Source organism: Caloenas nicobarica, chromosome 1, assembly GCF_036013445.1.
Source record: "Caloenas nicobarica isolate bCalNic1 chromosome 1, bCalNic1.hap1, whole genome shotgun sequence".
NCBI lineage: Eukaryota > Metazoa > Chordata > Aves > Columbiformes > Columbidae > Caloenas > Caloenas nicobarica.
Window position 1 is genome coordinate 16,080,504 of NC_088245.1, and position 12,847 is coordinate 16,093,350.

A 12,847-nucleotide genomic window follows, 5' to 3' on the forward strand; every position below is an offset into this window, starting at 1 on the left:
CTAACTTTTGCATGTTGCATACTTGCTTTCCTGCTCAGTGATTTCATTTTTAATGGCTATTACTTGTTCTTCTAGTTGTCTCAGTTGCTCTGCCTTGTCTTGTTTGGTTTGATTCAGGTCCCGAAGCTTCTTCTCCAAATCTGGAAGAGCAGAGACATGCAATGATGCTCATATTTGTTGTCTAAGTAAAATCCAGGGATTAACAGTGTTTCTTTTCCCAGCAGTTTCAGAAGCAATAAGCCCATTTCAAATGAGGAATGTTATGTATGCAACTGGAGGGAAAGTCTGCCTTCTAGATTGTGAGAGAAATGTGACAGAAATTAATTTCTCAGCATGTGCTTTTTGTCCATCAGATGGTATGGGGCAGGACATGGAGCTCTTAAAGGAGTTGCCTTAATTGGAAACACTCAGAGGAACAGTTCGTCCACCGATGTGTGTAAAGCCTGGACAATTCGGGCATAATGGGCTTAGGTCTCCCTCATTTACAGGACTCTTTCTGCTGTTTGCTGTGAAGCTACACCAATGTAAATATACTGGTAATGAGTCAAAACCCAATTCACTGCCTGTTTCCAATGCACTTATTGTCTGGGCAATTTCGAGTGACTGGGATGCTCTTAATACTGTTCCTCAAGGTATCTGCTTAAAGTATTCATTCGGATCCTGTCCTGAAGAATTCACTCTCAGGATGGAGTTTCTGCTTCTGTTTTGCTGATATTACACAGTATTTTTGGACGTCAAGCCTGGAAGGATCCTAGGCCCAAGGATTCCCAGTGGAAATGGCCAGACCTTCAGTACAAGCAAAATTTGGTCCCTGATGTGCAATTACATTACTCTTCTGTTTTGGTGACCCTCTAAACCCACCCAAGAGGCTGTGTGAGGAGTGGTGCCACGGCAGCCACCGTCTCCGCCACCCACGACCCCTCTGCCTCCCGTCCACAGCCCCGCAGGTCCAGGGCACATTGGCTTCATCCTCCACTGTGATGCCTGTGGGTGGTAGCACCAGAGTGTGGACGGATGTTTCCCTGTGTGTTCCAGCAAGCCAGTATTTGCCCCTGGTTTGGTCTGCCATTGCTCAGAGATAATGTCTGAAGGGAAACAACTGATGAAAAACAGCTGCCCTGCAGCTCTCTGTATCATGAGCCGTCACTCAGGTAATGTAAGAAAAAACAGAGTGCAGAGGAAAGATTCAAGGTCCAAATGCCCAGACCAAGTGTATAAACGAAAGCTCCCAGGTATATCTGCAACCATATTTTATGCAGATTTTGTACTTGTCCTGTTTTTAAACTGTCAGAAGCAAATCACCGCAAGTCCCTGTGTGGACACTTCTTAAACTGTTTAGTTTTTTAGTTTTTTAGGTTTTTTTAGTGTTTGCTTATAGCAAACAATTTATGTCAGAAAAAGCACATAAGCCAAATAAATTTAACTGGTTTTAAACTGTTCAGGTAGCTTCAAGCAGGGATTTTCACCAGTTAAATTGTTTTAAACCTGATTTCAGGTGAACTTAGTCTGTTAGTGTCTGTGGGCAAGGACTTCAATTCAGAAATGTCATGATTTTCACTGCTAGCTATGGAAGTGAGAACACCACCTGTTATCCTTTTAATTTTTCTTTCAGTCTCCTCAGCCAGTTTTTCTGCTGCTTCTTTCAGCTGCTTCACTTTTTCTAGTGTTACTTTTGGAGGTACCCGGGCTTTTAGGTTTTCTTGAAGAATGGTGTACTTTCTTTTAATGTCAGCAAATTCCTGTAACAAAAAGCCGTTACTTAGTTTAAGAGCATCTCATAATTAATCTGGCTTGAATAGCTTCTTTGAATCAAACTTTAAGTCTTTCATTCTCTTAAATCTTAAAAAAAAATCCATGAGTATACATTGAACAATGCTTTGCAAAACCTGATAAAAATCAATTAAACTGCCAGTGGAGCAATGTAAAATGTCAAGGGAGGGTGAGGATGTAAAGAAAATATGGTTTAAGATTTCTAAAGCTTATGCTGGTTTTACTTCTTTTGATAGGGCTTTTCTGTACATTTCATTTTTGCTATGAGGCTTAATTCAAATATAATGAATTACCTGTAGCATCTTTTTTTTTAAAATTTTATTTTTTTACATTTTTGGCTGTAGTAATATTTACTGGCTAACTCCATTCCATGCCAATTTAGATTGCTGTTGAGGCTGCAGTTTAGATTTCTACCAGGTTTCTTATAACCTGGAAGCTTGGTCATGCTCCAAGGTTGCACTGTGGGTGCCTGGTTCTCCTTGCGGTTTAGCAAATTTCTAGCTGCCTTAATGCATTCTCAAAAATTGGAGCTACTGAAAAGCACCTGGCCAACAAAAACTCCAAGTAACTCCCACAGCAATTTTCTCTGAAGGAGAATGGCATGGGATGAATGGCCAGGCTGCTTCCATCACGCACATATTTTAATATCTGGTTTTGTGATTTTTCTGTTGTGTTTACTGGTGCCCATGGTGACTACAAGTCTTATACACAGTGTAAGGAAAAATGCCATGGAGTAGCCAAAGAAATGTGTATGTTTTCTTTCATTCAAGCAAACAGAAGTGTTATTTGCCAGAAGCCTTAAAATAAAAAAAAGAAATTATTCTTAACCTGTGGCATTTTACACTGCATGGAAAATGTTAACACAGTTTTGAGGAGAGCAGGGCAACACAATTACACTTCTGAATCAAAAATACTATCAAACATGGAGCAAGTATTTTTCCCCTTAATATACAGCAGAAAGGCTTACATTATCAATATTCTGGGCTTGCTTGTGTGCTGCTTCTGCCTCTGCTCTTGCCTTCGTAGCTTGATTCTTGTTCATCAGCATTTTTGCCTGCAATGTGGCAATTTCATCTTCCATCTCAGACTGTTTTGCTGACAAGTCATTTAGTTCATCATTTGTCTTGTTCACTTTGTTCTCAGCCTAAAACAGAGCAATTGAATGCTGTGGTTTCTTATGCAATATCCATCCAGCTTGCAGTGCATGACAATGAAGGAGATTTATGTAAACTGATTAAGAAGAGGAGACCCTTAAACATTATGGAATCAATGTCATATCTGCGCCACATTCTGGTTTTATTTATTTAAATTTACATTAAGAAAACATTGAGATAAAGTATCCTTTTCTAAAATGTATGTAGTATATAAATTAAAAGATTTACAGCGAGATACCTGTGAGATTTGTGTTCTGATGGCCCGTATCTCTTCATTTAACTTTATTAAGGTGTTTTTGGAGCGTCCTTGGGACTTCACAACATTTTTTAGTTTATTATTAATTTCATCCACAGGCAGAAGAGCTTTAGCTGCTTTGCTAAAATGGAAAAATAGAAGTAAGTGTAATATCATGGTGTGGAGAGCAAAGCAAGAGCATATTTCAAATGCACTCATGTTCACATGCAGGAATGTTCTCCCGAGTCAAACAACAACTGTCAGAATTGTGGTTCCTAAGTTGGCAAAGCAAAACCTCAGTAAGGGACGTTGTGTGGGAGCACATGTGCTGCTGGATTAAAGGTGAGGCTGGATGCTGCCCGCTGCCAGCTGGTGCATAAGTAAGGACAGCTTGCTTATGGGTGAACATATTTTCTATCTCCGTATTTTAAACCTCCCAGTGAACTATAGGTAATGATCTGTAGGTCCAATGTGGACGCACACAGCTACCTTCTCAGTGTCATCCTCAGCAAGTTTGCAGATGACACCAAGCTGAGTGGTGCAGTTGACAGATGTGAGGGACGGCATGCCATCCAGAGGGACCTGGGCAAGTTCAAGAAGTGGGCTCATGAACCTCATGAGGCTCAACAAGGAAAAGTGTAAGGTCCTGCACCTGGGTCAGGGCAACCCCCGGTATCAATCCAGGCTAGGGGATGAAGGGATTGAGAGCAGCCCTGCAGAGAAGGACTTGAGGCTACTGGTAGATGAGATTGGACATGACCAGCAATGTGCTCCTGCAGCTCAGAAAGCCAATTGTGTCCTGGGCTGCATCAACAGGAACATGGCCAGCAGGTCAAGGGAAGTGATTCTGCCCCTCTGCTCCGCTCTGGTGAGACCTCACCTGTGTCCAGCTCTGGAGCCCTCAGTACAGGAAAGACATGGACCTGTTGGAGAGGGGCCAGAGGAGGGACACCGAGGTAATCAGAGGGCTGGAACAGCTCTGCTGTGAGGACAGGCTGAGAGAGTTGGGGTTGTTCTGCCTGGAAAAGAGAAGGCTCCAGGGAGACCTTATTGTGGCCTTTCAGTTCTTAAAAAGGGCCTATAAGAGAGATGGGGATGGACTTTTTAGCAGGGCCTGTTGTGACAGGACAAGGAGTAATGGTTTTACACTAAAGGAAGGGAGACTCAGGCTAGACATGAGGAAATTTTTTACAAGGAGGATGGTGAAACACTGGCACAGGTTGCCCAGAGAGGTGCTAGATGCCCCATCCCTGGAGACATCCAAGGCCAGGCTGGACAGGGCTCTGAGCAACCTGATCTAGTTGAAGATGTCCCTCCTCGTTGCAGGGGTGTTGGACTAGATGACATTTGAATGTCCCTTCCAACCCAAACCATTCTATGATTCTCCTCTTTGACTCAGCAGGCGGAGGAGCCACGAGCTGGTGGGAGCTGCCTCCTTGCAGCAGGTCAGCTCCTGCAGTCAGTGGCGGCTCGTCCCTGCTGGAGAGACTCTGTGGAAATGCCAAGCTGAAATCTGCTGCCGTCTGAGCTTTCCCTCCAGTACTCCTGCCTGGGGTATGGAGCAGCCCTGCCGTGCACTGTGCCACCCCAGCTCAAGACGTCACATCAGTATGAGAATACCCTACTCACTCAGCTTCTTGTGCCTCCACCAGCAGTGTCTGAGCTTCTTCCCTTTTTCTGTTTCTCTTACTTGCATTCAGTTTGTACTTCTCACAGGGCTTCATAATGCTCCTGATTTTGTCAAGCATGACTGTGAGCTCTTGAGAAGTCAGGGGAAGGTTTATTTGCAGAATGTAGTTTGCCACCTTCTCTGTGTCTTCTGGAGGTGCGCTCTCATCTGCAACAGAAACAGAGCTGAGAGTATCCTGAAGCGGCTCCTTCCTCCTAGTGAAATGTAAATGATCATTATGGCTGCCTACTCTTTGAGTTATGTGGGAGAATAAAGCTGACAGGCACAGCAAGGGGGTAAGTGAATTATCTCCAACATTTTGTAATTTAATATTATGCTTCCAGGTACTGCTGTTAGTGTTGTCAGAACTGGCCAAATGAGGATTTGAACCCACTTTGAACTGGGTTATTAAAATTCTGATGTAGAACTGAGCCTGTGGAAGGTTTTAAATCAGTGCATGGCACAGCTAGATGTGTCAGAGCCCATTTCTCTGTCAGCCACCAGATCAAAGAGGTGCTGGAGAGAGTGGAGTGTGAATGGAGTTTTCCAAGCCAGCTGGTGGGTGTAATCCCTTCCCTGGAGCTGCCACAACATTGAAAGTGGGTCCTTTGCTGGTTAATGAGAAAGGCTAAGCTACAGAGGGAACTTGGGTCAGACTCAGATAGGATGGGAATTTCAAGTAGAAAAAACGTATTTTGACAACTCCCCTTACAAATGATCTTGTCCTAGTTCTTTGCTAAGAGGCAGAGGCACACAGAACTAGAGTAGTCAATGCCTTGTGAAGTCTCAGCATTACTTCTGTTTTCTGCTCAGTTCCCTGTATAGACAAGACTTCGGGTGATAAAACAGTTGAAACATCTTATATGTTTGTGCTAGTGCCACAAAGTAACTCACCAAGAATTAAATAGAAGACAGTTGCTGTGCGAACAGTTGTGTATTCCTGAAAGCTATTTTCTGTAGAAATATATTAATCTAAAACTACCATTCACGTCATTATAGAGTACAGCAGATTTAATGTAACTGTACACATCTCAGATGTTACAGTTCTTAAATTCAATTTACAAAACAAAAATTCACAAAAAAATGCTTTTGTAATTGTTAGTAAATGCCATATGTCTACTAAGAAACATGAAAGAAGAGCCAAAGGTGGAATTTGCAATTGCTATCAAATAAAAATCTGAAAATCTTAAGGACTTAAATGGACTTTTTCTTCCAATTCAATCAAATAACTTAAATATTCACCAACAAAGGAGGTCCTCTGGCCTCTGGCCTTACTGCCGTTTGGATGTAGAGGTATAAATGCTGAAGGACTGCCAACATGCAATCCTTAGAAACTATGAGATCAGCTGCATTCAAGAGATTAAAAGAATCCTACCACATTTGAACTCCTTTGATGTGCATCTGGTAAAAAAACTTAGAGTCTGTTTCTTAGAGCATTTTTCTGCAATTGCGAGGGTGGAAGAAGTTTTAGGGTATGTATGGTTGTTTTGTTACTTTTTTACGAGAGCTATGAAGTTCTACCAGAATCCTTTGATTCCTTGAGTTACAGCTTTACGGAGATGACGGAGCAATATGTGTCCTAATTCCCACGCTCCCTGCAGAGAGCCTCTATTTAGGGGCCTGGAAGAAGGGGGTGGAATAACAATTTGAGGATGTATTGGACAGGCCTGAACATTATATATGATATGAAATTGTGGTAGTAGTCCTTTACTCAGATACACTAGGAGCTGAGGGAATTACTTGCATTCTTCAAATAAGTAAATTAATAAAAGCTGAAAATCAGAACATAATAGATCTATTGGAAAACTAATACCAGGTACTGTCACCTGGGAGAAAGAAGCACTAAAAAAAGAGATTGAAAAAGATTGCACAGATCAGGAGGTAGACAAGAAATTTGATGCGTATACAGATAGTTTTCTGGCCATCTATTATCCTATATTTTATTGGAATGTATATTAAAAATTAGTCAGAAAGAACTTTGCATGTTTACCTAACAAGAAGTCTTTCACTTTTCGGATGAACTCCTTAGTGATCTCTTGGTCAACTTCAATTTGATTCTTAGCCCTCTCCAGTTGCCCTTTAAATTGTGAGCCTTTCAACTTGCTCTCTTCTGCCATTTTCCTGATGCTTTTGACCTGGAAGTATTATTAGAAATAGTGCCATTTTCTGGAAGTTATCTATCATTGCTTGGCAAGTTGAGCTCTGACACAAAAATGAGTTTGATCCAAGCCTCAGCTGGAATCACTTGATGTGGCTTTGAAAAGTAGTAGGAGACCCCTTTGGGGAACTCCAGAAGTTGCTACATCATGGCCTTCATCTGGCCTCAGAAAAAGCCTAAATCAAGCATTTTTTTCTCTTCACAACCACTGCTAAACCACAAGCCCTTCTGTTTCTGAAAGAAGGTGCTGACTGTTACTTTCTGTTGCAGTATTGCAGCATGTCAGTGATCAGGTTCAGTACAGAAAAATGCACGTAATTTCATTTGCCTTTTCATACTGGAATTGCTGTTAAAAATACACTTAAGAAGACACAAATAAGAAAGGTAGAGTTTAAGGGCTGTCTTTAAAAGTTACATTTTGCCATTAAATTAGTATTCTTGATCATTTAAACGAGAGTTTTAGATTAATCATCATATTCCAACAGTATTTTACTTTTTTCAGGCTATGCTTTGCCTTAAGGAAATGCACGGGTACAGCTGCTTTGCAGTTTGTGCGGTATAGCCAACTACTTGACGCCCTTCTAAACATCACTGGGGGCAGAAAAGCTTTGTCTTGAAATCACTTGCAAAAGTTATTTAATGGCAAATGTAAGAGTAATAAGATGTTGTATAATTTGAGCTTAATGCTATGCGCAGCAGCAATCCCATTGCAATAAGCATAGGCCATACTCTGGCTGCTGACTAATGGCAACATTTGAATCTTTCCCAATAAAAATATAGACAATATTAGCCTGATGCCACCAACTTCCATAGGCACAGGGCATCATGACCCATGGGATGTTGGCAGTTGTGAGGAAGAGGAAAGCATAGCTAGAGCCATAGTCGCTCGGTGGGACTGGCACCTAATACTCCCAGTACCGAACGATGGTAGGTCTATGGTGTTGGGACAGAGTCCATCACTAGGTCACTGCTTTGACCAAGGAGCAGGTGAGTTTTTGTAGATTTGAGACCTCCCAAATGTCATCCTCCATCCATTTAACTGAACAAACGTAGGTTTGACATACAGTACCTGATTCTCAGGTTCCCGTAGCTGAGTAGTCAAGTTATTTAGCAACAAAGCGGTCTCCTCAGCTTTCCTGAAGGCATCAGTGGACAGTGGAAGAGCTCCACCACAGTTTGGGCCACCGCACTGCCTGAGTCCGTGCCTGTCCCGGCACAAAGTCCCCCCACAGGCTGCTGTGACACAGGGCTGGTCTCCTGGCACACCACAGATCTGCAATAAGTAAGATGCTTATGTCAGGACTCCTCTGGGCACCTGAGAGACACTCCTGAGGGAAGGAAGATGTTTGACATCATATGAACAGCGAACATAGTATGGGATTTTCCCAAAGAGTGAGTGGTCTGGTCTCTCCAACGATGGGTATTGCTGCCAGTTATGGGTCCCCCTTCCCCAATTTGAAAGATGCAGTGGCAGCCCATGGCTCCAAGCCCATCCTTGCAGGAGCTGTTTGTTTGGCTCCATGTGTTGCACTAAGACCCTTGCTTCACTCCTTTATGACAAAAGGGCTGAAACTGTTCCCTGGCCACATCCAGCCCATGGGTCAATGGCTTGTTCTAAAAGATCCAGATCACCTCTCACAAAACATGGTACCATGTCTAGCCCTCCATATATTTTGACACAGATGTTGAGACTAAAGGCCTAGATGGATGATCTTTTGCAGATCTGGCAGTGTTGGCTGAAGGTGCTTACAGGTACTAATTGCTGCCCTGCAGGACAGAAATCCCTTCCCCTCCCATGGGTGATGCAAAGGTTGTGTGAGCATTCCCCATCCACTCCAGGGCAAAGATGCTCTGCTTAGTTTAAGTCACTGATGGAGGAGGTTTGGGTTAATCTTTCTGAATATATACTGAAGTCCTCTTGAGACTAGAGAGTGCTTAAACAGTTCCTTGCGCTCGGCCTGCCCTGGGAGCAATGGCTTCCAGAAGGCTGGTAGGAACCACAGCTGAGACGTGCAGCTGTTTCTGACATGACTGCAAGCCTGTGCCAGGGACGTTTTGTTTTCCAGATTTAAAAATGCGTGTAAGCACCCTTTTAAAACAAAAACTACTAACAGCACCAAAAAAGAGACTTTTGTTTAGCTCCTATTCAAAATTCACAGTGCCTACCTTTTCATTCAATTTTTGGATGTTGGGGCTCTCGATGCTCCTGAGCTGCTCCAGCACACGGCTTGCTTTCAGGGCCTGACGTCCCAACATAGCGAGTGTGTGGTTCCTGGTGTACTCTGAGTATCTTACAACAGGGGTTGTCCCACTGGTCTTCCGCTCTGCCAGCAATGATACTTCAAAGTGTTTCCTAATGTTGCTGATGGCCTCTATAGCAACAGAAATAGGGCTTAGTACTGATTGCATTTTGATTACATTTAATTCATGCATTTACTTCAATTCTGGACAAATGGTGAGTGGCATGTGATTCAGTTTGGTGTCACTGGTGTTTGATTTGGGACACTAGGGAGGGACAGGAGCTGTCATTTTCTCAATCAAGCTTTTTAGTCCTTTACTCAGCCAGTTGCCAAACAGGAATAGTTACTGATCCCCATAAAACCTGCTAAAGTAGGTGCACACACAGTGATCCCATGTCATTCTTCAGAGACCAAGGTGTATGAGAAGCCAATGGAAGGTTAAAAAGTAGGAAAAGGATCCCATTAATGACACAAACAGCTACTGATCTGCATTCATCAGTAGCACATGCATTGCTGCGTTGATTCGATAAAGCTCCTGTCATTTATGCTGTTTTGAAGTTTACGCAGGAGAATTGTTTCTGCCAGTTGTAAGACCTATGAAATGATCAGCTGAGTGCGAGTCAGGAAAACATTTGTCCTGTCTCTGTTCAGCACAGCACCCAAAAGGTAAATGGTCTGCTGAACTGAGGCCAAAATTTAGATTACAAATGGGAATTTATGAGTTTTCTTTGGCTCTGGAAAATCTAATTTCAGAGTTGATGCATTAAAAAAAAGCATTTCCATGATAAGCTTGTAGGCCAGACAAAAATTACTTTCCAGCAAGTCTTCCTTGTTTGCTTAGTGTAAGCTTTCCCTTAAGCAGACTCAAAAGTGTTGGAGAATATTACATTTTTTGCAGATTCATAGCCTAAGGAAAGGACTCAGGCCGTTTGCAAAACACATAATTTAAAGCTGCTGCTGTCAAGGCTTCCCAGATCTCCAGAGAACCCAAAGTTTTCCTCAAATCTCCAGACAGAAGTATGTGCAATGAGCGAGAACTGATGTGTCTGCAGTGAAAAAGCATTAGAGATCATTGATTAACATCCCTCTTTGTGCTCACTGGCTGAAGTCAATGACAAGGCACTCGTCAAGCCCTGCATGCTTTGAATCAGGCACTAAAGCCCTTGACCTTGCTTTGATTAAAGCTGAACAGTGTTTAGTTATCGTGTGGAAGCAGGGCTATGTATTTTATCTTGTAACTCTGGGAAACAATATACAGTTTAAAGTTAGCTCCTCATACAAAATACCTGGCAAGAGGCTGCTGTAACTCCATATATAAGCCAGAGACTGTTTTCTGTGCAACGATTCTATAACAGCAATATTTTACAGTGGTTCAGCTCTCCATTAAGTGGCCCAAATGCATTTTCCATGCTTGGTTTCTGATAGAGCCGTAAAGCTTCCAAGTTCCTTTACGTTAAACACAGTGTCTTTGCACAGGCTTGATTTACAGCCTAGGAAGCCGTACTCACTGCATTACCATACCACAGTGGCTGCAAAGCCAGGGGCCAAGGCTGGAAAGCCATAATTTAATGAGATCTCATAAACTGCAAACATTCTTTTAAGGGCACTTGTATCTTGGTTTTTTCCAGTGATTGAAATTCATCATTAGATATTGACATTTCCAGGTCAGCTGGCTGAGTTTATGCCTGTGAGGAAGTCTCTGAGTCCTGAATTCTTGTTCACTTGATCTTCTGCAAAGAGAGGTAGGTAAGATTCATGTCTCTAGAGCACAAGTGCCAAATGTGCCCCAGATGGGGTACATGGCACATCCTGCTCTACCCCACCTGCTTGGGCCAGCAAAAAAGAGAGGAAGAAGCAGACAGAGCCATATCGAGGATGTGCTGCCAGTCCTGAAATGCAGACGGGGTGAAATGCAGACGGTGCAGGCTTTCTCCCAGATACCAGAGAAGCTGGTTTTCTGGAAGGAAATGCTCTTTCTGTGCTGTTAGATGCTTGGTAGCAAGACCAATGAATGGCCCTGACCAGAAATTCAGCTTAAATTCAAGGTCTTCTCCTCCCCACACCCCCGTGTACTTTTTATAGGGCTGTTTATCTGTCTCCTGAGGCTGAAAGATGAAGCGGGTTTGGAACGTGACCAGACAGCACCACGGATGCTTCAGCTGTGTGTTCAGTGACCTTGCTGGGATTTATTGTTTCTTTGCCTTCCTTTCTCAGAGTCTGTACAAGACTCAGTAGAATTGGGAAGCGGAGCCTGGGAGAGCTATGATGGCTGCTCACGTGGGGACCCGAGTGGAAGAGCTGGCCCCAGGGAACTGCCAAGTACAATAGGGCAGGGGAACCCTAAATCTTAATTAATCCCTCTTTCCCTCTCTTCCTGTCCCTCGGCTTTGTATTCTGTTGACTTTTCCTTCTTTTTTTTTGTTCTTGTCTAGGCCAATCTTTTTCTCACCCAAACGAAACACAGAGGAACTGTAAATGGGAGCACATTGCGTGTAGCTTGTGTCTTCTGTGGTGTGCACATTATCTTTTGGGGGTTCATATGTTGGCAGTGGTCTCTTTGGAGAGTATACTGCTGACAATCTCCTGCTGCTGTGGTTGATCTAGCATCTGTTTGAGACTCCTGACTGATATGTCTCTGTCTTTCTCCAGAAACCAGTCTGTGACATTGTCATTACTGCTATTAGCAGCTGATGGAGACTATACTTAGCTCAAGCACAGACAGTGTAATTCTTTCAAAAATTCCAAGGAACTCAGTTCTGACTTGACAGTTTTTGGTGATGGAGAGCTAGTTCCTTACCACATGAAGTCATGTATTTTCCCATGGGAACACTACAAAGTTGCACTATGACTCTCTGCTTTAATTAAACAAACCATTGCTGTACAACATTCTTTAAGCATTGCTAAGAGCAAGAGGAGCCAGAAGTGGGGAAAATAATCCTTTGCTGTTCTACAGTATGATCTGTGAGTCTTCACTGTCAAACGAGGTGTCTTTTAAATCCTGATGTAAACGTCAGGATTCATGAGACTTCTGACTGACGTGACCCTGGCACATGCATCTGAAATTTAAGATGCTAGAAATCATGGCATTTTAAGATAAAAGGGAGTTTGGAAAGTCAGTATAAAATGTTGTTAGTATTTACATTTTTGCACTACTCTAGGAAGCTAAAATCTAGGGATCTTTGAAATGTTGTATGGTTCGATGGTGAGAAAAGCATTCTGAAATTTCACAGAAAACTTCACCTACTTCAGTTAATGGCTGCCTTACCTTGGAGGTTCAAGTAATGAAAACTTTGGTGCAGATGTATTTTCTGCCGTAGAAGTTCATACACTAGGTCGGCTTCTTCCCCAATGTCTTCTATGTTCTTGTTAAGGTCAGGAAACTCATACAGCGGACTGTGAAGGGGACCCATTTGTGCAACTTTTTGTCTGAAAGGGAAATGGCAGTTATGCAGAAGTCAGACTGGATTGTTCTTAAACTAGAACTGAGATACACAATATTTTAGAGGACAAGAGAAATTTCTAAATGATCAGAAACATTTACTTGTAATGTCTTATTTAGAAAATCTTTAGAATGAACTGGAAAATTCCAGCATTTAAGTATATGCCTGTGAGGGACAGATA

The 12,847-nt window shown here is 42.6% G+C and overlaps 1 protein-coding gene across 1 annotated transcript in view; it reads right to left on the reverse strand.

Annotated features, from left to right (window-relative positions):
- LAMB4 (laminin subunit beta 4) overlaps positions 1-12,847 on the reverse strand; it is a 41,272-nt gene continuing 28,425 nt past the window's right edge. Inside the window, exons 26-34 of the mRNA XM_065632367.1 lie at positions 12,492-12,652; positions 9,153-9,358; positions 8,056-8,259; positions 6,819-6,963; positions 4,789-4,996; positions 3,163-3,301; positions 2,738-2,914; positions 1,586-1,739; positions 1-140 (exon numbers count right to left, since the gene is read on the reverse strand). Coding sequence (XP_065488439.1) covers positions 1-140; positions 1,586-1,739; positions 2,738-2,914; positions 3,163-3,301; positions 4,789-4,996; positions 6,819-6,963; positions 8,056-8,259; positions 9,153-9,358; positions 12,492-12,652 — 1,534 coding nt within the window. The remainder of the gene's footprint in view (positions 141-1,585; positions 1,740-2,737; positions 2,915-3,162; positions 3,302-4,788; positions 4,997-6,818; positions 6,964-8,055; positions 8,260-9,152; positions 9,359-12,491; positions 12,653-12,847) is intronic.